This window comes from Polypterus senegalus, chromosome 15 (genome assembly GCF_016835505.1).
Source record: "Polypterus senegalus isolate Bchr_013 chromosome 15, ASM1683550v1, whole genome shotgun sequence".
Lineage (NCBI taxonomy): Eukaryota > Metazoa > Chordata > Cladistia > Polypteriformes > Polypteridae > Polypterus > Polypterus senegalus.
Genome location: NC_053168.1, coordinates 106,859,867 through 106,882,519, shown reverse-complemented (window position 1 = coordinate 106,882,519; position 22,653 = coordinate 106,859,867). Strand labels below are relative to the sequence as shown.

The 22,653-nt window shown below is 41.0% G+C and overlaps 1 protein-coding gene across 1 annotated transcript in view; it reads right to left on the bottom strand.

The window, feature by feature from the left end:
* The window catches only part of itga9 (integrin, alpha 9), a 336,927-nt gene that overhangs the window by 291,201 nt on the left and 23,073 nt on the right, over positions 1-22,653 (bottom strand). Inside the window, exon 2 of the mRNA XM_039736193.1 lies at positions 17,701-17,828. Coding sequence (XP_039592127.1) covers positions 17,701-17,828 — 128 coding nt within the window. The remainder of the gene's footprint in view (positions 1-17,700; positions 17,829-22,653) is intronic.

Genomic DNA, 22,653 nt, shown 5'->3' with positions numbered 1-22,653 from the left:
CTGATTTGTCATGTAAAGATGCACTCCTACTTTCATGACCACCTCAAATCCATAAAATTAGAATCAGGCGTTCCAGATTAAGTGCCAATGATTTGAACTTCCTTAGGGAGTATGCAGGTGGGCTGTGCCTTATTTAAACCACACAAATCGAGGGTCTGGTGTTCTACTTGCTATTTATGTGTGTGGTGTCATCATGCCAAGATCAAAAGAGATTGGTAAGGCACTCAGAAAGAAGGTTGTGGATCATATGAGTCTGGCAAAGGATTTAAAAAGATGGCCAAATCATTTGAAATCAATCATCTCACTCTATGCAAATTTGTCCAGGACTGGAAGGCCCAGTAAATTTAGCCCAAAAGCTGACCATTGGACACTAAAAGACGTCCACAAGAACACCCAAATTTCATTGCGGAGTTTCAGATAACTCTTGGAAAAGATGGTATCAAAGTGCATGCATCTATAGTCAGAAAGAGATCGCACAAAAATTTGACCTACAGTACATGTATTGTGTGCAAAGAAAACATTGTTGCTGTCCTAAAACATCAGAGGAAGACAATAATTTGCTATTGAACATTTAGGCAAAAACCAGGGGCCTCATGTATAACGCCGTGCGTAGAACTCACACTATAACATGGTGTAAGCACAAAAGCCGAAATGTGCTTACACACAGAAAAATCCAGATGCAGGAATCTGTGCGTACTCCAACTTCCACGTTCTTCCGCTACATAAATCCCGATCAGCGGGAAAACTAACGCTTGTGCACGCGCATTATGTAACGCCCCAACTCCTTCCAGAATTACGCCTCTTTGAATATGCAAATCAATATAAATCGCCCTTAAGCTCAGCCTTCTGTGAAAAGACAATGGGAAAAGCACAGGGGAAAATATAAGAATTTCAGCGAATACCAAGTGGAGGCAAAGGAAAATCATACTATTTGTTCAAATAAACCGTGGTGTAATCAACAAAAGGAAGTTGATCGAGTGACATAGCGTGTTGGAGAAACTTGAAAGCTCACGTTCACAAAATCGCACAGTGCCGGAAATAAAAAAGAAGTCACATATCAAAGTCGCCGTGAAAAGAAGAGTTGTAGCCCACTGTCTGAGTGTCATATGAAAGCTTATTAGAGTACAGAGAAAAAAAAGGCACACAGTGGGGAAAAGCACGAAATGTCAACTTCAATCTCGACATTTCCAGTTCAATCACGTAGTTTATTTTGTCATTAAAGTAGAACATCATAAACTTCATCTTAAAATCGTTTAATTAACCAGTTTCTCAAATCACATCGCAATTAATGTAGCACGTTAAATGCTTTGTTTTGTATTTGATCTTCTACTTGTATGTGATCTATGTGTGTGAATCACTACTTGCTTCTTAAACCGGCTCTCTTCCTCCAACTGGACACAGAATCCATTACATTCGTGATATTACAGCTCTCTGAATAACTCAAACACTGAGATGTATACGTGATGTCATTTTCATGATAATAGGAGCTAAAGCACATTATTAAACATGTGTTTCACTTCGATGAAATAATTTATTGCAGCAGTACAATCAGGGACGGCTCTAGGCTTGTGGTGGCACTGGGCAGAGGAAGAATCGGTGGCTCCTTCGCCCACCAATGTCAGTAAAGTAGCTTATGCACGGTGGATGGCCACATCCGTTGTAGACACTGCATAGCCACCTCGTGCTCATGACACAAGCATTTAACTTTTGCCGAAATTTGTCGCTGCGTTTTTAGCTGTGTTGTTATTTTATCTTTCTGTTTTATATTCAATATATATTGGCGTAGCCGCCACTGCTGTCAGTGCTTTTCTTTCCCCAAGTAACCGATCGCCACACAATCAGCTCTGTAATAGAAGTTAAGCCATCTGTAAGCTTAGCGCCGATTCTTCAAAATGTTTAAGGAACATTGAAATATCTTCGTAGTACATGTTTAATTATTCTATCCTTCACGACACTCCCAGTGAAGAATATAGATTATTTAAATGAAGTTAAAGTTTTATCTGTATAATTTAACAAACATATTTTGCTGCATTTCACCTTAAAAATGATATCGTCATCATATGTAAATACGCTTTATAAAGTGGCCCAGGTTGTAAGATATTATAACTGTAGTGCAAGTTTACAGTGGGGTGATTGTACTTATAAGTACAAACAGTTCTACAAGGAGCAATTGATTGAGTGCATTTAAAGTTCTTTGGGATGAAACATTTTCTGAACCTCGAGGTCCATACAGGAAAGGCTTTAAAACATTTTGCCGTGGCTGAGACAGCGTGTCCTTAAAGCTGTATACCGATAATTCTCTTTCCGATCAGCTGCTGCTGTGATTCACACTCAGATACAGTGATATAAATACTCCGAGTGGTGCAGTGAGAGAAATATGGAAAAAGATGATCCGCTGTGGCAACTCCTAACGGGAGCAGCTGAAAGAAGAAGAAGAAGAAGAAGAAGAAGAAGAAGAAGAAGTGAGAGTAACAAGGCTAAAGCAGTTATGGTATTTGGAACACTATGGCTGTTCTCTGGACCATTATATTGTTACAAGTTAATTACAATCAGATGTATTACACTAATAAACAATATGAGGTTAGTTTCAGTGTATTTATAAAGCCACGTCAGGAAAATAATGAGTAACCACACAGAAACAGTAGCATTGCTTTGACGCTGGGTGCCGCCAGTCTGCAAAACCGAGCGGAGAAGTTGCGTACGACAAGGCATGAGGTACCGTGGAAAAGTGCGTGGCTTTACGCCAAGTGTAGGTTTTATACATCGCGATTTGAACGTGGAAAAGTTCTTACGGCACATTTCTGTGCGTACGCACCGTTTATACATGAGCCCCTGGCCTTCTGGACCAATGTGCTCTGGACAGATGAATCAAAGACAGAGTTGTTTGGATACAGTAACAGTAGACATGTTTGACACAAGCTGAAGACAGCACTTCAGGAGAAGAACCTCATATCAAGTGTGGTGGTAGAAATGTTATGGTTTGGGGTTGCTTTATGCCTCAGGAACAGGCCAGCTTGCAGTCATTGAGTCAACTATGAATTTGCATCATATCAAAGTGATTTTGATGAGTTTGTGTGGGAATCTTTCCAAAAGTTGAAGTTGAACCAGAAATTAACCTTTCAACGTGATAAAGATCCAAGGAACACTAGCAAATCCACCAATGAATGGTTCCAAAAGACAAAATGCAGGATTATGGAGTGACTCGAATGCCTTTGAAATGTTGTGAGAAGATATGAAATGGGCAGTATGTGCAAGAAAATCCTGTGATGGTCCAGGCTGGCTCCAGATGCCATGCCATCTTTAAACCCAAAACCATCAATAACCAGGATGAGCCATGCAATGAGGACACATACAGTTAGGTGCAAAGTGCAAGAGTGCTTTTATATAAACAAAACACAATGTTCAGAAAGTGCAGTACCTTCTTAATATACTGTGAATATATAAATAATTATATTATATAAATATACATCTTACATCTTGCCTGAAGAAGGGGTCTGAGTTGCCTCGAAAGCTTGCATATTGTAATTTTTTTAGTTAACCAATAAAAGGTGTCATTTTGCTTGACTTCTCACTACATTATATAAATATATAAATATTACTATAAATAATCCAAAAAACAGGTGTTAGGGTGAAGGTTAAAAGTAATTGTAAATTATCAATAAATAATCCATAAAAATTAGGTTAAAACATACAGGATGAGTCTCTGTACAATCCCAGTACTAGCCACCATGCTTCCTTTCTAATTTAGCATCTCCTCAGCTAACTGTTTTAAGGTCTCCTCAACTTGAAGAGATGTCCTCTGGCTGGTGCAGTCATCTGGTCATCTCAGGGGGGTGCCCCAAGCCCAATTTATGTCCCACTCCACCATGCCTTGATATCTGCAGGGACCCTCAAGCTTGCTCCATCGGTGGGGCCTTCCTGCTCCCAGATCGCTCAGCAGAAGTGACCTCATCCCTCAAGTGCCATATGCTCGTTCCTTTTGGGATAAAACCCTACAGCCTGCCTCCAGCTCACAACAGGACCAGTTCCATATTAATCCTTCCTCTGCTCACAGTTGTTTCTTTCCAACCTCCATACTCTATCCTTTTTCGTTCTCGTTGGTCTCCCTTGGCTCTCTGCACAAGCTCCTCTTCCACCTCGTCGGACCACTCGCAGGATTTTAATGGGGAACAGCTGAGCTGTCACGTTTGCATGTACTGTAACAGGCAATCAGCTCGCTTCCCCCATTGAACACCACATGGCTGTACAGCAGAGCGCCATGCACCTACCAGCCCATGCCAAGCCACACGGTTTTTAAGAAAACTTGTGCTGCTATGGACTTTTGTTGCATCACAAATCCACAAACAGTTTTGTATGGAAGAGTATTCAAGAATATCACTAAGTCGATATGGTGAGCAGTTATGCAAAGTGCTTACAAGAAGTCGTTTCTACTAAAGTGGGCAGTACCAGCTTCTGAGGCCAAGGGTGGACTTCATTTCTCCCCTGCAGACCATTACATCAGTTGATATTATTTTTGAATACATGATTCAAAAGTCAAAATTCAAATATTTGTTTTTATTCAAATGTACTTACTGTCTTCATCTGCAGACACTGTTTGAATGAAGATCAACCATTTGCCTGTTCAAATATGTTAAAAAAGACTACAGTTTCCATGGAGTCTACAATTTTTCACTTGAGTGTATCTCATGATGAGGTTGCAGTCTGACATTTAAAATGAAAACTGGCGCTTTCTTTACCAAAGAGCCACCCGTGCTGCTCATAGCTAAATGGAAATTGTAGCTAACAAAAAATGTGCCCACCCAATTTATGGGACACACCAAAAAGTGTCATCTTGTGAGGAAAGGGCTGTGACTCCAGAAAACAGTTTTTTTTTTTTTTGTTTAAATTTAAGAGAACAAAGCACATGCTCTAGTAATTCATAATTTAAAGATACACTCATGTAAGCAATATAGTGGTACGGCCACTGTGTCTGTAAATTATATCTATCAAACTGAAAAGAAAACTCAAACCCACAGACATTTTACACACAAAAGAACAAAGGGGTTGACGGGGTGTCAGTACATTCACCTCATTTCTTGAGGCACATGCAAAAACAAGGATGAGTTGCAGAACATCTTCACTACAACAGTGTTTCTCAACTTTTTTCCATGTGTGCCCCATTTTCTCATATTAGTTGATGTGGTGCCCCCCCCACCCTTAACGTTGTTATGCACATTTTCAGATTTCTGATTATACTGAGATCCACCCAACAACACTAACTTTTAATTTGGGAATGCACTATTGGCAGAAGTGCTCAAGTCTGGATCAAACTCGGGCATCGCAAATATATTTTTATCATCAAAATATACAGTCACACATGTGACACATGTGATATGGATTATGTAAAATTGTAAATATGTTAAATTCAAACGTTTTTTCGGTTTTCATTAAATTTTATGACATTTTTTAGTCATTTTAATAATTCCACATTTTAAATTATTCCATTCCATAATAAGAATTAAATTACAAATATTATAAATAGTCATAAGAATACTATCACTTCTTATTTCTAAGAGAGAGGGATGAGTTGTAACTTAAATGATGATGTTTGCTTACGGGCGGACAGGCCTATACACCCGTCTAGATGAGTCGAAATGACAAGTGACGCCACTAATTGTAGCAGCACTTGATTTAATTGAATTGACACTCAGAAAGTCGCACACTGGTGCCTTTATCTTTATTCACGCCTCAAGCTTTACATTCTTTATTAATGTTGTTATACCGAAATGAACACCGTGAAAACTATAAACAAAAAATATAAATATATTGTACTTTTTTTTTAATTTTACAATGAAACACAATAAATGAATAAAAGAAACAATATATAATCAGTTGCGTATCATGCTCCATTTACCAAAGGTGCAATAGTTTTAAAGGTTACCGTTTTAAAGATCAGCGTTTGTCTTCCGTTATTTCCTCACAGTTTCTCCACACTTCCCGTATTCTACATCATTACGTCCCCTACATGCGGAATGATTTTGTGGTTATTTACACTAATTCCACAGAGCCGGTAGTTAACATATTCTGTGTGATTTTTCTCCAATAAACGGTTGCAATAAACAAGTTTGTTTTAATAAATAGCTTCTACTTCGATTTCCTTTTTTTTCACTCCCCCCTTGTAGATATCTCGCACCCCCCAGGGGGGCATGATCCACAGGTTGAGAAACACTGCACTACAACATAGATAAAGAGAGAAATGCTAGAAGAATCTGTGCACTAACGCCTATCCAGGGATCACTAATCACACGGCAGTTTGTGAATATCCGAGACTTCTCACAACACCCACTCACTCAGAGAGGAGCAACCCAACAGGGACATCTTCAGAATGGGAGTGGATATCAGAACATCTACAGTAGATAACACCGTCATGGAAATGTGGCAGAGCTACAGCATCTACAAGAACTCAGATCACTGTACTGTGCTGCCATAACACACATGAATAACGAGAGCCGTAACGATTTAAAGGGTGTCATTCACACTAATATGACAGTAATAATAAATTTACTTTTTATAATCTTTCAAGGGGCCTACTATAAATGATGTCATGACTTCTGTGACGCTACATGATGAAGGTGGAGGGGTAGTGGGCATATGGTGATGTCTCAAAGCTATATGGTAACTGATAATGAATATGGATAAAGTCCATACTCTCGGGTTTATGCAGAAAGGACAGCTCAGCTATCCTGCACAGAAGGTAAGCCAACACCTGAACTTAGTCACCGGTCAGTGTGCCTCCATTATAATGTGCCTGAATGAGCAACAGTTGTAACCACACACAAGTGTCCATCTCTGTCTGCAACTTTGAGATGGAGGTGAACAACATCCTTCATCATTCAGGTACAACATTGTATTCTGTTATATATGGTAATCCAGTCAACACTGAGGGATATCAATATTCTGGCTCCCTGGTGATGTTGTGAAGCCACACAGCAATCCACAAACATCAAATCATCAGACCAGCAAGACTGGCTTCCCATCAACAATGTGAGTTAGTGGTGGGAATCGCACATACCAAAAATGGAGAAGGTGTAGAGTGGCAAAATGAAGATGAACTGGACCTCAGTAGACTCTCTGTTGCCAGAAATTATGTAAATGTCAGCAGTATCCCTGCTTGCACAATGGCAGACCACTTCTCATCACCATGGCAGGGCGAATAAGCATGTATTAGAATAAAACAGTTCAGTGAATTCAGTTATTTGATTATGCAACAGTAAACCGAATAGAAACTTCCGTTAGTAAAACAAGGTATGATAAGACTTTTGCATTGTTGGCTTGAAAGTGTTAAGTAAGTTTACTTATTTGTAGCTTGTAAGGGGGTGGTCCAAAGTTTGTGACGTCATTAGTGAAAGGAAGTTAGAAGATTTGTGACGAAATGTGTTTGGGGGGGTCAATTTTGTGACAAAACAGTGTGACGTCATTTATGAACGACCCCTAAAGTATCTAATACAAACTAATATAATAACGAATGTAATTATTTTTATAAACATTTAAAGGAATATTCCACCTGAAAATGGTCATTTTTTTATATAAAGTCTACCTAACCTACCTCATATTGCTTGTAGTGATGACCAAGAAATTCTTTTAATCTCTGGTTTTTATGGAGAATAGCAATAACAAAGCTCATGATACAATGAGGGCCAATGCTGAGCAACAGCAAGCAAAATCAAAACATCCATGAACACTCATGCTGCCTGATCCACCTGTCAGGAATCCAGTTGAGTGTTACAATGTCTTAAATAAGTGCACGGCATTTTGGTTAAAAGATTGTTAGATAAACTGCGAAAGAGAAGGTGTGAACTTTTAAATTGAAGACCGGACCTCTTCTCTTGTTCTTTAGTCATTAATTCAAAATGCCATATTTCTGGGTTTTTCATTGACAGTTTGTGAAACTACATTGTTGAATTGAACTTCTGCTTGATGAAGTATCTGAGATACATACAAATATAAGGTAAACATTCCATCCTATCATGTTTTCCTTTGCTCTTCTTTGAATTAAAGACCTGTTTCTCCCCTTATTCAATGGTCATTAATCCACAATGCTGAGTTCCCAGGTCTTTCACAGACAATTTGTGAAACTGTCCCATTGAATTGACCTTCTCCTTGTTGAAGCATGTCAGATATACACAGATACGTAGTAAGCGTTTCACCTGATTGTGTATTCATTTGCTTTCCATTGAATTAAAGGCTCGCTTCCCTCCACAGTCATTGGTCGCTAATCCAAATTTCTGTGTTTCTGGATTTTTCATCAACTGTGAAATTGCACCATTGTATTAACCTTTTCTGCTTTTTGAAACATCTCATATGTACACAAATCTGAGGTAAACGTTCCACCTGGTCATGCTTTCATTTGCTTTTCTTTAGACCTGAACACACTTCTCGTCTCATTCATTGGTTGTTAATCCTCAATGCTGTATTTCCAGTGTTTCCATCGAAAGTTTGTGAAACTCCACCAGTAAATTGACCTTCTGCTCATTGAAGCACCTCAGATATACCCAGATGTGACGCATAACTGTATGTTCCACCTCATAATGTTTCCACACACTTGTATTCTCTACTTGTACTCCTCTCTTAGACCACATGGTACAATGTTGATATGACGTAAAGTATCACGCTAGCTAAAGCGTAAGCTATTATTGGGCAGGTCTCTCAGTAATGTTCACAAGACTTTCCGAAGGTGGTTTATTTAACATTTTTTTAGAAAATTTATCTGTGCATTGTGAACATAGGACTAGATAAGTTTACTTGTGCATTATGCAAAATAAGTATGAGATTTTTGTTCATGGACATTCTGATATTGTTTGCCATTGTTCTTCATTGCCCTTTGTTTATTCTGTTCTCCATAAAAAAAACACAGGAATACATTTTTTTCTGAGCAATCACAACAAACAACATGGGACAGAGTATTCTTTTAAAGAATATAATATACTGTATATTAATGGTATATTCTTTAGAAGCCCTGTTTGGACCAGTACCTCCATTAGAAGGGGTCCTTGACTTGTGACCATTGTTTCTGTGATAGAAAGAACTCCTCAAAGCCTTGACCAGCAGAAATTTCATAACATTCTCAAACCCACTTAATGCAGTTCTGGGGTGTGTGAGCTGGAGCCTAACCTGACAGCAATGGGAACAAAATAGCAATCAACCGTGGGCAGGGTGCCAGTCCATCATAGGGCCCCCAAATATAAACAGGCCAATTAATGTCAGCAGCCATACCACATACACTTCGGAAGAGGTCATCCACCTGAAGTTAAGCATATTTCGGCCTATCCAGTGCTTGGACGGGGGACCACTTAGGAAAAGCTTGGCCTGCTGCTGGAAGAGGTGTTAATGAGTCCAGCAGGGGACACTTACCCTGAGGTCTGAATGTGGATCCCAATGCCCCAATGCAGTGATGGGGACCCTGTGCTATAAAAATGGTACTGTCCTTTGGAAGAGACATAAAACTGAGGTCCTGACTCTTTGTGTCCATAAAAGATCGCAAGGCATCCTTCGTAAAGAGTAGGGTGTATCCCGATGCCCAAGGCTAAAGTTCCCTCCATGGCCTAGTCATTCTGGCTCCCTAATCATCCCCTGTCTCTAATTGGCTGTATGTCTCTCTCGCCATTTCATCATCTAATAGCTACTGTATGGTGAGCGTAATGGCACAAAAATGGCTGCCATCACATCATCCACAGGATGTTACACATTACTGTTAGTTGCTCCCCTCTCACTAAAAGTTCTTTGAGTAGTGACAAACATGCTATATACAGTGGTATGAAAAACTATTTGCCCCCTTCCTGATTTCTTATTCTTTTGCATGTTTGTCACACATGATGTTTCTGATCATCAAACACATTCAACCATTAGTCAAATATAACACAAGTAAACACAAAATGCAGTTTTTAAATGATGGTTTTTATTATTTAGGGAGAAAAAAAATCCAAACCTACATGGCCCTGTGTGAAAAAGTAATTGCCCCCTGAACCTAATAACTGGTTGGGCCACCCTTAGTAGTAATAACTGCAATCAAGCTTGCAATGAGTCTTTTACAGCGCTCTGGAGGAATTTTGGCCCACTCATCTTTGCAGAATTGTTGTAATTCAGCTTTATTTGAGGGTTTTCTAGCATGAACCGCCATTTTAAGGTCATGCCATAGCATCTCAATTGGATTCAGGTCAGGACTTTGACTAGGCCACTCCAAAGTCTTCATTTTGCTTTTCTTCAGCCATTCAGAGGTGGATTTGCTGGTGTGTTTTGGGTCATTGTCCTGTTGCAGCACCCAAGATCGCTTCAGCTTGAGTTGATGAACAGATGGCCGGACATTCTTCTTCAGAATGTTTTGGTAGACAGTAGAATTCATGGTTCCATCTATCACAGCAAGCCTTCCAGGTCCTGAAGCAGCAAAAAAACCCCAGACCATCACACTACCACCACCATATTTTACTGTTGGTATATTGTTCTTTTTCTGAAATGCTGTGTTCCTTTTACGCCAGATGTAACGGGACATTTGCCTTCCAAAAAGTTCAACTTTTGTCTCATCAGTCCACAAGGTATTTTCCCAAAGGTCTTGGCAATCATTGAGATGTTTCTTAGCAAAACTGAGATGAGCCCCAATGTTCTTTTTGCTTAACAGTGGTTTGCGTCTTGGAAATCTACCATGCAGGCCGTTTTTGCCCAGTCTCTTTCTTATGGTGAAGTCGTGAACACTGACCTTAATTGAGGCAAGTGAGGCCTGCAGTTCTTTAGACGTTGTCCTGGGGTCTTTGTGACCTCTCGGATGAGTCGTCTCTGCGCTCTTGGGGTAATTTTGGTTGGCCGGCCACTCCTGGGAAGGTTCACCACTGTTCCATGTTTTTGCCATTTATGGATAATGGCTCTCACTGTGGTTCGCTGGAGTCCCAAAGCTTTAGAAATGGCTTTATAACCTTTACCAGACTGATAGATCTCAATTACTTCTGTTCTCATTTGTTCCTGAATTTCTTTGGATCTTGGCATGATGTCTAGCTTTTGAGGTGCTTTTGGTCTTCTTCTCTGTGTCAGGCAGCTCCTATTTAAGTGATTTCTTGATTGAAACAGGTGTGGCAGTAATCAGGCCTGGGGGTGGCTACGGAAATTGAACTCAGGTGTGATACACCACAGTTAGGTTATTTTTAACAAGGGGCAATTACTTTTCACACAGGGCCATGTAGGTTTGGATTTTTTCTCCCTAAATAATAAAAACCATCATTTAAAAACTGCATTTTGTGTTTACTTGTGTTATATTTGACTAATGGTTAAATGTGTTTGATGATCAGAAACATTTTGTGTGACAAACATGCAAAAGAATAAGAAATCAGGAAGGGGGCAAATAGTTTTTCACACCACTGTAAATGTAAAGAATTATTTTTACAGGCATATCTACAAAGAGGAGTTAGGGAAAACCCATGAAGATACGAGGAAAAATCCAAAAGTAAAGGCAATGTACTCTTTAATACTGGTAACTGTCAGCAGATGAACATAAGAGTTTGATGCATAGACCGCAAAAAGCCTCTTTAAATGAACCAAAGATGTGCGAGTCATATGGTGTTACGTGAAGGCTGTATTGGGGATGTGGAAGATGTTCAAACCGCAGCTGTCGCATTGCCTCCACTGCTGTGACCGCTGCATGAGGATGTGCATTGTCATGGAGCAGCAAGACTGTTTTGAGTTGCAACCTCAATGTACTGCTGCTTGTGCAGATCAATAAGCTGTTTTGGTATACATCCTGCTCAAATTTTATGGTACCCCAAGTCATCATGCACTACAGCATGTGCAGATCCATAGCTGATATCCAAATGTGCAGCCACAGCAGATAACGTAATCTGTCAATCTTCTGTGATGAAGGCATTGGCCAAGTTGATGTGGGCTTATGTGCATGATGATGATCGTCGACTAGATTGAGCTTCATCGGTTACACTTGCTTTTCCCGCTTTAAACCCTCGTACCGATTCATAAACGTTTCGTTCAGTCATGCTATTTTCACTTTCACACTGAGCAATTTTAGCAGATTTCATTCCCTCTGGCCAAAGAAATCTCAATGAGGCGTGTTGTTTAACAATGGTGCAATCCCGCAGCACAGTGTCCATGTTCATTTGAGCGTCAGCTAGACTAACAGCAGAGCGGTACACTGTATGACTTCAGATTACCCATAAGCCATTGTGAACGTGTTGTATTTCCTCAGTTTCTATTCGTTGTGGTTACCACGTAATTTTCAAATTGCATTTGCTTTGTGATTTACCATCATATACGCATAACATTCACATTCTGCACAGACAGTGACCGGTCACACAATCCATGAGGCAGCAGCACTAACTACTGTGCCATCTTGCTGCCGGCAGAAAAAGCAGAATATGAAAATGAAGGGGTGTATGAGTGCTGTGATGATAGTGATGGTCACTGTCCTTACTGCATAATGGCTTAAAGTCTTACTAATAGAACCAACTTGACACATTGGCCTCAGTTATCAGGATTTATTTCATTCTAGAAATTCTGTTCAGTTAGAACCAAACTAGAATCTCCATCCAGACTAACAGCAAGTCCAACCATCCATCCGTTATCCAACCCGCTATATCCTAACTACAGAGTCACAGGGGTCTGCTGGAGCCAATCCCAGCCAACACAGGGCACAAGGCAGGAAACAAACCCCGGGCAGGGCGCCAGCTCACCGCAGAACAGCAAGTCTCTGAAGGATGAACACGGGCAGATCCCACAGGTAGACAGATGGGAGAACACATTTCAAGGGCTGACCATTCAACCATTATGTGACATAATGACTTGTGATGTGGTAATATACTGTTCAAGTCTTTCATATTTGTTTTTTAAAAAAACATTTTCATATAGTTAACTTTATATTTTTCATTGAAAAAAAGAAAACAATCCACAATGGAAATCACAGCAGACAGATTCCTGTCCTCCGGGCTCCTGAAGTTATTTTTATTGCATTAAGATACTATAACTGGAGCTCTTAGACAGGAAGTCATTGACTCCCATGGAAAAAAAGTCTTTCCCACTTGCAGCTGCCAGCATTTGTATTAATTACAAAACACCGCCGTTTGATTTCTCTGACCCTTTATTCCCCGACAGTAGTCTGAAAATGACAAAACGCTCGGACAAGCAGGCCTGGCAGTGTCTGTTTTCTCTTCAGGCCATTAATAGCAAAGTACATCATGATTACACATTCAGCACTCAGAAATAGTAAATTCTATGCAAGTTGTATGCACAAATACAGCAATGGCTGTCCTTTTTGTATTGTGCCATTGTCCTACCTACCAGACACCTTCCAGACTGTGGAGAAGCCCTGGACTCTTTACACATTTAAAGCATACTTAAGTGTACAAAAGCTGGGTTGCCTAAAAGCCCCAGGAGTGAAGTAAAATCTGCTGGCCAAGTGCTCCCCTGGGGCAGCATGGCACCTCAGCACACTGGCACCATTTAATAAAGACCTCGGCAAAGCGTGTGAGGAAAGTGGCCGGCCGCTCGTGGTCTGCTCATTCTCTGCTCCAGCCGTGGGAAACAACCCAAAACACACAGACGTCCAAGAATGACGGCACGACCGGCCCATTCATCAGTGCTGAGCTGCACTGCAGCGTATCGCTCGGCTTTCTGCCTTATATAGCGAGGCAAGCAGGGAGATTTGACTTTTATCCAGGGTTTCACTGAAAAGAAGAGCCAAGAAACAGCTGCTGTATGCAGAGAAGTCAGGGGAGCATCAGGCATTAGGTGGATGGATCCCGATCCTTACATGTTATGATGTGAACCCTTTCTTAATGATTCTCCACTGCATTCTTGTGCATTTTACTAAGCATACAATAATATGCCTTTAACGACCTCTTAGGTACAGCCATCAGCAGGGTGTCTCTCTGCAGAGAGACTGTCAACCTTGTCAAGAGGTTTACTTACCTCAACAGTGACATTCGTGTCTCTGGTGACTCTTCCCATGAAGTCAGTAGACAGATTGGGAAAGCATGGGGGGCCATGAGGTCGCTGGAAAGGGGTGTGTGATGATCCTGATATCTATGCAAAAGGACGAAGGTCCAAGCCTTTAGAGTCCTGGTGCTTCCGGTCTTGCTATATGGTTACGAGACATGGATGCTATCTAGTGACCTGAGAAAAGGACTGGACTCCTTTGGAGAATTCTTGGGCACTGCTGGTTTGTCTTTGTGTCGAATGAGCAGTTGCTCAAGGAGTCCAGCATGAGGCACATTGCCTGCATTGTGAGGGAGCGTCAGTTACAGCACTACAGCCATGTGACATGATTCCCCAAGGCTGATCCGGCTCGCAGGATCCTCATTGTTGAGGACCGGAGTGGCTGGACCAGGCCAAGGGGACACCCAGGCAACACCTGGCTGTGGGAGATAGAGGCTCATTTCTGGAGGCAGTGTGTCTGCATGGGAGGTTTGCTAACTAGGATCCTGAGCTGTTTCATCATGTGGTGGGTGCATGCTCCCCAACCTGACCTAACCTGACCTGACCTTTGATAAAAGGCACTATATACAGCAAAACTGCATTGATTGGTTCTTCCCCACAATACTTATTTAATGACTCCTTTAAGCAGCCAGTATTTCACTGAATTACTGCGTGACATGGCACCATCATGGTTAGCCCTCCTGACTCACACCTCCAAAATTCTGGGTTTACACCCCAGTCTGGCCACTCTGTGTGTGTGGAGTCTGTCTCTTGCAAGTTATTACAGTAGGTGCTTGTGTGTTTTAGTAGAAGTATCGTGTAGTAGGAGTGTCACATTATGCTACAGGCCCCAAGCAGATCCTTCTTGGAGTTTTAATTGTGTAAATTATATGAAATAAACTTGAAATCTAATTGGTTGTTCAGCAGAGCAGCTAAATCACAGAGGTCTGCAGCAAGACCCTTCTTGAACTAGAAGTTATACATTGAGCTAAACAGCACCGTCTTTTGAAGACAATGAGCTGTGGTGGCTTACCTTGGAAGCGAGAGAATGAGCTGGGACTGGCAAGCCCGCAAAGACCTGCTTCAAGGCCACATCCCCATTCTGTGAGTTATATTATAAAGTGGGAATAAAACAAGTCTTACATCAAGATCACTAATGGCACAGCCACTTGTTTCCCAAAATCTGGACTGATTTTCCAGGTATCCGAGTAAAGGCCATTAATAATAATAATTCTAATAATAATTCATTACATTTATATAGCACTTTTCTCAGTACTCTAAAGCGCTAACTGGGAAGCAACCCCACAATCTTCCACTGCACCACCTGTGAGGACCATTAAACACCATTAGCCGAGTTCTGTTTCAGAGGGGCAGTCTGGTATCTGGGACTTCAGAATGTGCTTGTGATTGCACTGAAGATTTTCGATTCTCCTCATCTTGTGCCCCTTGTAGTAACGGTGCATTGTTATTTACAGCGAGGAAAATAAGTATTGAATGCGTCAACATTTTTCTCAGTAAATATATTTCTAATGGGGCTATTGACATGAAAGTTTCACTAACCCAAGTAATCCACACATACAAAGAAATAAAAACAAATAAGTTCATAAATTAAATTATAGGTGACAAAATGGAATGACACAGGAAATAAGTATTGAACACGCTTATTGAAATTTATTTAATACTTAGTAGAAAAGCCTTTGTTGGGAATGACAGCTTCAAGACGGCCTCTGTTTGGAGAAACTAGTCACATGCATTGCTCAGGTGTGACTTTGGCCCTTTCTTCCACACAAACTGTCTTCATATCTTGAAGGCTCTGGGGCCTCTTCTATGAACTCTGATCTTCAGTTCTTTCCATAGATTTTTAATTGGATTCATGTTGGGTGATTGACTGGGCCATTCCAGCAGCTTCATTTTCTATCTCTGAAACCATTTGAGAATTTCCTTGGCTGTGCATTTGGGATCACTGTCTTGCTGAAATGTCCATCCTTGTTTCATCTTCAGCATCCTGATAAATATCAGCAGATTCTTATCAAGAATGTCCCAGTATATTTCTCCATTCATCCTTGCTTCAATTATATGAAGTCTGCCAGGGCCATATGCTGAAAAACAGCCCCACACCATGATGATGTGCAGTGCCAGATCTCCTCCAAACATGGCGTGTGCAATGAAATCCAAAGAGTTCAATTTTGGTCTCATTTGACCAGACTATATTCTCCCAGTATTTCATTGGCTTGTCCAAATGTTGTGTAGCAAACTTTAAACAAGCTTCAATGTGCTTTTTTTTCAGCAGTGGAGTCTTATGTGGTGAGCATGCATAGAGGCCATGGCGGTGGAGTGCATTACTTATTGTTTTTTTTAAACAACTGTACCTGCTAATTCCAGGTCTTTCTGAAGCTCTCTGTGAGTGGTCCTTGGCTCCTGGACAGCTCTGATTATTCTTTTGAAAGGATTTTCTTTCCACTTCCAGATTATGGCCGCAACAGTGCTCATTGGAACATTCAGAAGTTTCTTCATACATCTGTAACCAATGCCATCAGTATATTTTACAACAATAAGGTTGCAAAGATCTTGGGAGAGCTGTCTGCTTTTACCCATCATGTGATGCTTCTTGTGTGACACCTTGGTAATGAGAAACCTTTTATAGGCCTTCAATTAGAGCTAAACCAGCTGATATTAATTTGCACTGATAGGGGCTATCAGGATTGCTTCCTAAATACGGACAGATTTCAGCTGGCTTCTTGACTTTCCACGCCTTTTTGCACCTCCTTTTCTTCATGTGTTCAAAGCTTTTTCCCTCTGGCATTCCACTTTATTACACATAACTTAATTTACAGACTTATTTGTTTTGATTTCTTTGTATGTGTGGATTACTTGGTTTGTTAACGACATCTGCTGAAAAATTCATGTCAACAGCCCCATTAGAAATGTGTTTACTGAGAAAAACATTGACGTGTTCAATACTTATTTCCCAGCTGTATTCATTTTGTACACTTTGGAGAAGGTATTTATGGAGGTTTCTAACTGCTTTAATCTATTCTGCCAAAATTTCATTTTGTTTTCTTTTGTCCCGTCACAGGAGGCAAGTCACTTGACTGCGGTTGTTGTACTCCTTATGTTACAGGTAGTGATGGCGTAAATATGGCAGTATTTCCATGTTTTAGATGATAAACAAACAAAGACTTTAGCGTAGTCGATTTCTAAGCAAGTAGGCCAAGTGCTAGCTATCGTTTCAATTTTTGAACTCCCTTTGTGTCCTTGAGTTGCAATGCTCTGGTTTGTCCCCTTGTCTTGTTTGCTCAGTCTCACTGAGTATTCAGACTTTGACCTCTTTCAGTCAATCACCACATTTAAACGCATGTTTGCATCTCCCGGCTATCTACAGTATTTTCTTCTCACAATAATATATGAAGACAAACGCCTCACAACACAACACCCTATCAAGCTGATCAAACATGAAAGCAAGACAAACGTAAATCAGGCTGCACAGAGCAGAGGAGATGCCACACTTGCACAAACAGAACTCAACTCAGAGTTGCTCGTCTCAGTCTGATTGTGAAAAGGAGAAGGAAACCAGCATGATGATTACAAGTAAAAGCTCCTAACAATGGTGATCAACAGTGGCCAACTGAGACAACGCTGAAGAAGGCTTCAGTATATTGCACCTCAAATCTGTTACCATCACCTCAGGTAGAAGGGAGACTGCAATGCAGGGTAAGCAGCCCTTTGGGAGGACACTTGACATGCATGTCTGTCACTTACCTCTGGCCATGTCCATCTCGGTACAGCGCCTTTCGGGATTGCTGTGCACTCGACACTTGAACACAGCGCCAGGGGACCGGACAGAAGTGCTGTAAGTGGAGTTTGCTTTGGGGGCACCCACAATGATCCTGGAAAAAAAAAAAAAAAGAATTAGATGTAAGTGGAACGTCTACTGTCCTGTACCTTTGTTTGCCACACTCATTCTATTTATTTCTTCCTACTTTGGACTCTGTCAGTTCATGTGAAATTTGAGGCGTAATTGCTGTGATTATGCTGTGGTGTTCTGGGCTGGTTACATCACTTTAAGAGAGGCCCACCGAATCAACAAGTGAATTAAAAAGTTGGCTCAGTTATGGGAGGCACTCTGGACCCCCTGGTGGTCATAACGAAGGAGAGAATGAAAAAAAAAAACTGAGTGCCATTATCAACAATGTTGACCTATCTGACGCACTGACGCTGAGGACTTTCAGCCAACCAGTCATTCAGCAGAAGTGTGTCCTGGAGTTCCTTTATACCAAACACCCGTCATAGACGCCCAGGGACACTGCCCTGCCGGGACGCCAGAAGAAGCAAGGGACCAGAAATGGGACAATATTTTCCCTGGAGCGCAGGTGGGTCGGCCTTCCTGGAATGCATGGGGAATGCAACCCTCTGCAGAGATGGAGTCACCACCAGGGGGCGCCCGGACATGGTTTGAACCTTGGATGGCAGCTCTTCCGCCACACCAGGAAGTGACATCAGAAGGAGCACCTGGAGCCCATCCGGGTTATTATAAAAGAGGCCGCCTCCCTCCAGAAGCTGAGCCGGAGTTGGGAGGAAGGAGACGAAGCTTGTGAGGAGGGGAGAGGAAGTCATTGTGTAGAGAAGCGAAAGAGAAAGGACTGAGACTGTTGGCATTGTGGTATTGTGAGATTAATACAAGTGTGCATTTTGGACTTTCTGGTGTCTGTCTGTGTCGGGGGGATGCTTTTCACACACATCATTGGGACTACCCTGTTACCTTTAATCAATTTAGACTGTTTTTCTCCCATTTTGTAAATATTCTGTGTGTGTTTAAAGGGGTTGTCCCTATTGTTTGGTTATTATATTTTTTGAGCTTGTGTAAAAGCTTCATTCCCCCTGTGGACAAATAAAGTCCAATCTATCTATCTATCTATCTATCTATTGTCATGAATGCGTACCCGAGGACCACCTTCCAGGCTCTGAGAATGTAAGCAATACCACCTTGGGATGAAAGGGGGTGCTGGAGTTCTGAGAAGATGTCCAAGCACTGTACCTAGCCCCGCCCACTATGGTCAGAGAGGCTCCACCCCTTCTGCCTGGGACCAAATAAAAAACGGGCAGTTCCTGGAAGGAGGTCTTCATTTTGGACCTGTACCTCACAGGTGACAAAGCTGCCACTGAAATGCCGTACCTTTTGGCTTCAAAAGCCTTTATACTTTTCTTTCTCAATTAATCAAGATTGTCCAGTTGTTGGCACCCCAACCTTTCTTTTGGCATCCTGTTCATCTGATAACACTATCTGTCTGTCTATCTATATAATGGATCTTGATAATGCTTTATTCATTTAGTGCAATTTAAAGCAACCATAAGTGTAAGGTACTTTTAAAACCGCTTTCAATTTACTGAGCCCGAGTATTTGGTGCAGGGCCACAAAGAGCCGGAGCCTACCCTTGCATTAGTGGATTCAAAGCAGAACTAAACCAACCCAGGGAATACAGATATATACAAACACAACTGGCCAACATGGAATTCCCAGTCAATTGGTGCTGCAGCCCATGGCCAGACCCTTGTCGGACTTATCGCTGTGTAAACCATGTGACATAAATGTGTAATCCGATTGGCTGTTCAGCAGAGCTGCTAATTTCACAGAGGTCTGCAACTTGACTTTTCAAACTAAAATATATTTGAGCTAAACAGCACCCTCTAGAGAAGACGGGGAGCTGTGGTGGCTTACATTAGAAGAGAGTTGGTGAGTCCACGAAGACCTGCTTGAAGGCCACATTCTACATTGTGAGAGATATATTGCAAATTGGGAAACAAATGTCCTTCAGCACCTTTGTCGTATGTCAAGATCACTAATGAAACACTCATTTGCTTCCCAAAAGTGACTGTCTATCCATCCTCAGGTCTACGTGACTGACAAGTGTATGTTGGCCTCTTGTGTTTGTGTATGTCAGTGTACCCTTGACTGGTTTATGTCTGCATTGAATCCAGTGATCCTAGGATAGGCTGTCTGTGATTCTGTCCTAAAAAAGCAGGCCCTTAGATAGATAGATAGATAGATAGATAGATAGATAGATAGATAGATAGATAGATAGATAGATAGATAGATAGATATGGACACTGGCATAAACAAACACAGCTGGCCACCATAGAAATGCTCGTCCATCTTACAGCTTCTCTTTAAAGGAAAATTACAATTTCCAGAAAAAAGCCAACACAAATTAGGGAATCCATTCCCATACGGGTTTATCCATTTCTGGGAATTTGGGAATCCCACATGTCATTCCCGGGAATCCCAGGCTCCCGGGGATGACACAGTGCACGGGCATCTCACATGTGAACAGTTTTAGAACGACCGACACTTATTTTTTAATAAAACTACTGCAATATGTTGACACCAATAAAAGACTAACCTTAACTACAAGCAGTTCATGCTGTCATATAAGTACATGTATCTAGTTAGTTGTGGTAATAAGAGCGTAGAAAGCACAACGTGTCCAGCATGCCGGCGTCCAGCCGAGAGCGCGCCTTTGTGCAGAGTACGCCAGTCGCTGAGAAAGCACGTTGTGCCTCCACTGAAGTAGGCGGCACAGTCATCAGACACTGATACACTTGTTCTAAACGACACCAGCGCTTGCCGTTGCTCTGAAACACCACATTTCAGCTTTTACTGATGCATCATTTCTTGTCATCATTCTGTGATGGCAAGTTTCTTGGCACAGATAATGTGGATGCAACAGACTGACGCATTGCAATTTCAAGTTGCTGTTCAAATTTGTTGTCTGACAGACGTCAATGAAGTCAGCCCCGTCCCGGCATTCATTAGTGGCAGAGTGCAGACTCCTCCAAGTCCATCGTGCTCAATCTTAGTTGCTGGTCTGTTGTTGACTGAATTAATCGGCAACACGCTACACCGTGAGCCAAAAAAAGTGCCACTTAATTATTTTTAACTATAACTCTGTTATTTCTTGGTCGAGTTTTACACTTTTATACACTCTATATGTGAGCTTGGCCGTTCCTGGTTTCCCATGAATTACAGCAGTTTCATTCCCGGGAATGCTGGAATGAAAAATGTCCGGGATGGATTCCCTAACACAAGTACAGAGAATATCCTGTTTGACATTAATTTACCCATTGTGCCCAGTGGCTGCCAATTTCCTAAACTCATGAAATATCACTCTAAAAAATGTTGTAATTTATTGGTTAAATGACCTGCCAACCATTTAACCATCAAAACCCAGTCCATAATGTAGACCAGTGTACGGCTTGCCTCAGTAAAATGAATGCAGTCAACTCTATTATCATTAATATCAAATTGAACATTTACATATTAAAATTATGTCAGTTCAAACCAACTCAAGATAAATAGTTAAATTATGTAAATGTAAACATTTGCAACAATATGTAACAATACACTGTTCAAATACCAGTATGAAGTTACCAACATTTATTAACCACACTAAAATACAAAAAAAATTTTAGTCAGTGGGTGTGATTTACTGTTTACAAAACAGAGTTCATATCGTCCAGTGGAGAAGGAAATGTTGCTCCTCTGCCATAGGGTGTACTACAGTTTTGCTAGTATATCAGAAAAACACAGCATAAATCAGCCTGTATAACTTCAGAAAATGTTCAGAACATACCAAAATATTATTTTGCTAACCGTTCTTAAATTTTTGTTTCTAACAATGCAAAAATATGGAATCTATAAGGAATGATTTACAGCTATGCTGAAAAGGGGGTGTTGCCTTATGCAAATATACCAACTTTATGCAAATTTAGAATTCTGTACCATTATGAGCTTAACAACAAAGCAACAATTCACAAAACAGTATTGCACATTAAAATAGTTTTAAATGAAGGCTAAGACATTACCTGAATGTAATATATTTATTTAATGCCATTATTTTAACGGTTTATAGTAGTAACAGTTTATCAGAATGTACTACAGAAGAGGAGCGCAACTTGAACACAGAGCGCAAATGGACCTTAGTACCAGAAAGGCACAGCAAACAAACGTTTTCATGTTTAATGTATATGGGAACTTTATGAAATTTTTGTGATTAGTTTTTCTTTAAATTTTCACTAAAGTTTTTCAACTGGATTTTATTGGACGATGGATTTTCTTTTATTACGCGTTTCTCCACCTTGCCAACTCAGTAGCTGCTTAATTTTGACAATCATAAAAATGCAGCTTAGTTACCAAACGGGATCAATATTTATAAACTGTAAAGATAGAAAAGAGTAACCTGTAAATGTCAAATACAGAAGACCTCGAAAGTGTTAGTCGACGATATTTTTAGTGCAGCGTAGCCTTACGTAGATTTAGCAGCTCTTGGGGTGCGTGACGTCACTGAGGGTGCCTTCGAAAGAGCGGGAGATCTGCCGACTGGAGGATGAACGTCACATGCATTGGGTGACGGTGAAGGGCAGCTCTTTACTCGTCCTTTGGGTGACGGTGATGATCAGCCCTTTACTCGTCCCTGGTGCCTCTCTAACGGATTTGGTCAGATTCACTCGCAGCTAAAACATATATATAACATGTATAGCATATATAAAAGAAGCTAAACATTGTAGAGTAGTGGTCTTCAAACTCGGTGTATAGAGACCCTGTGTGACTGTTGGTATTTTTTCCAACTAGATTCCCAATCAGTGAGCCCTTTTACCCCTCATACTGATCACGTTTCAATAGCACGTATATGTTTTCTTCTCTTTAAGTTAGGACAC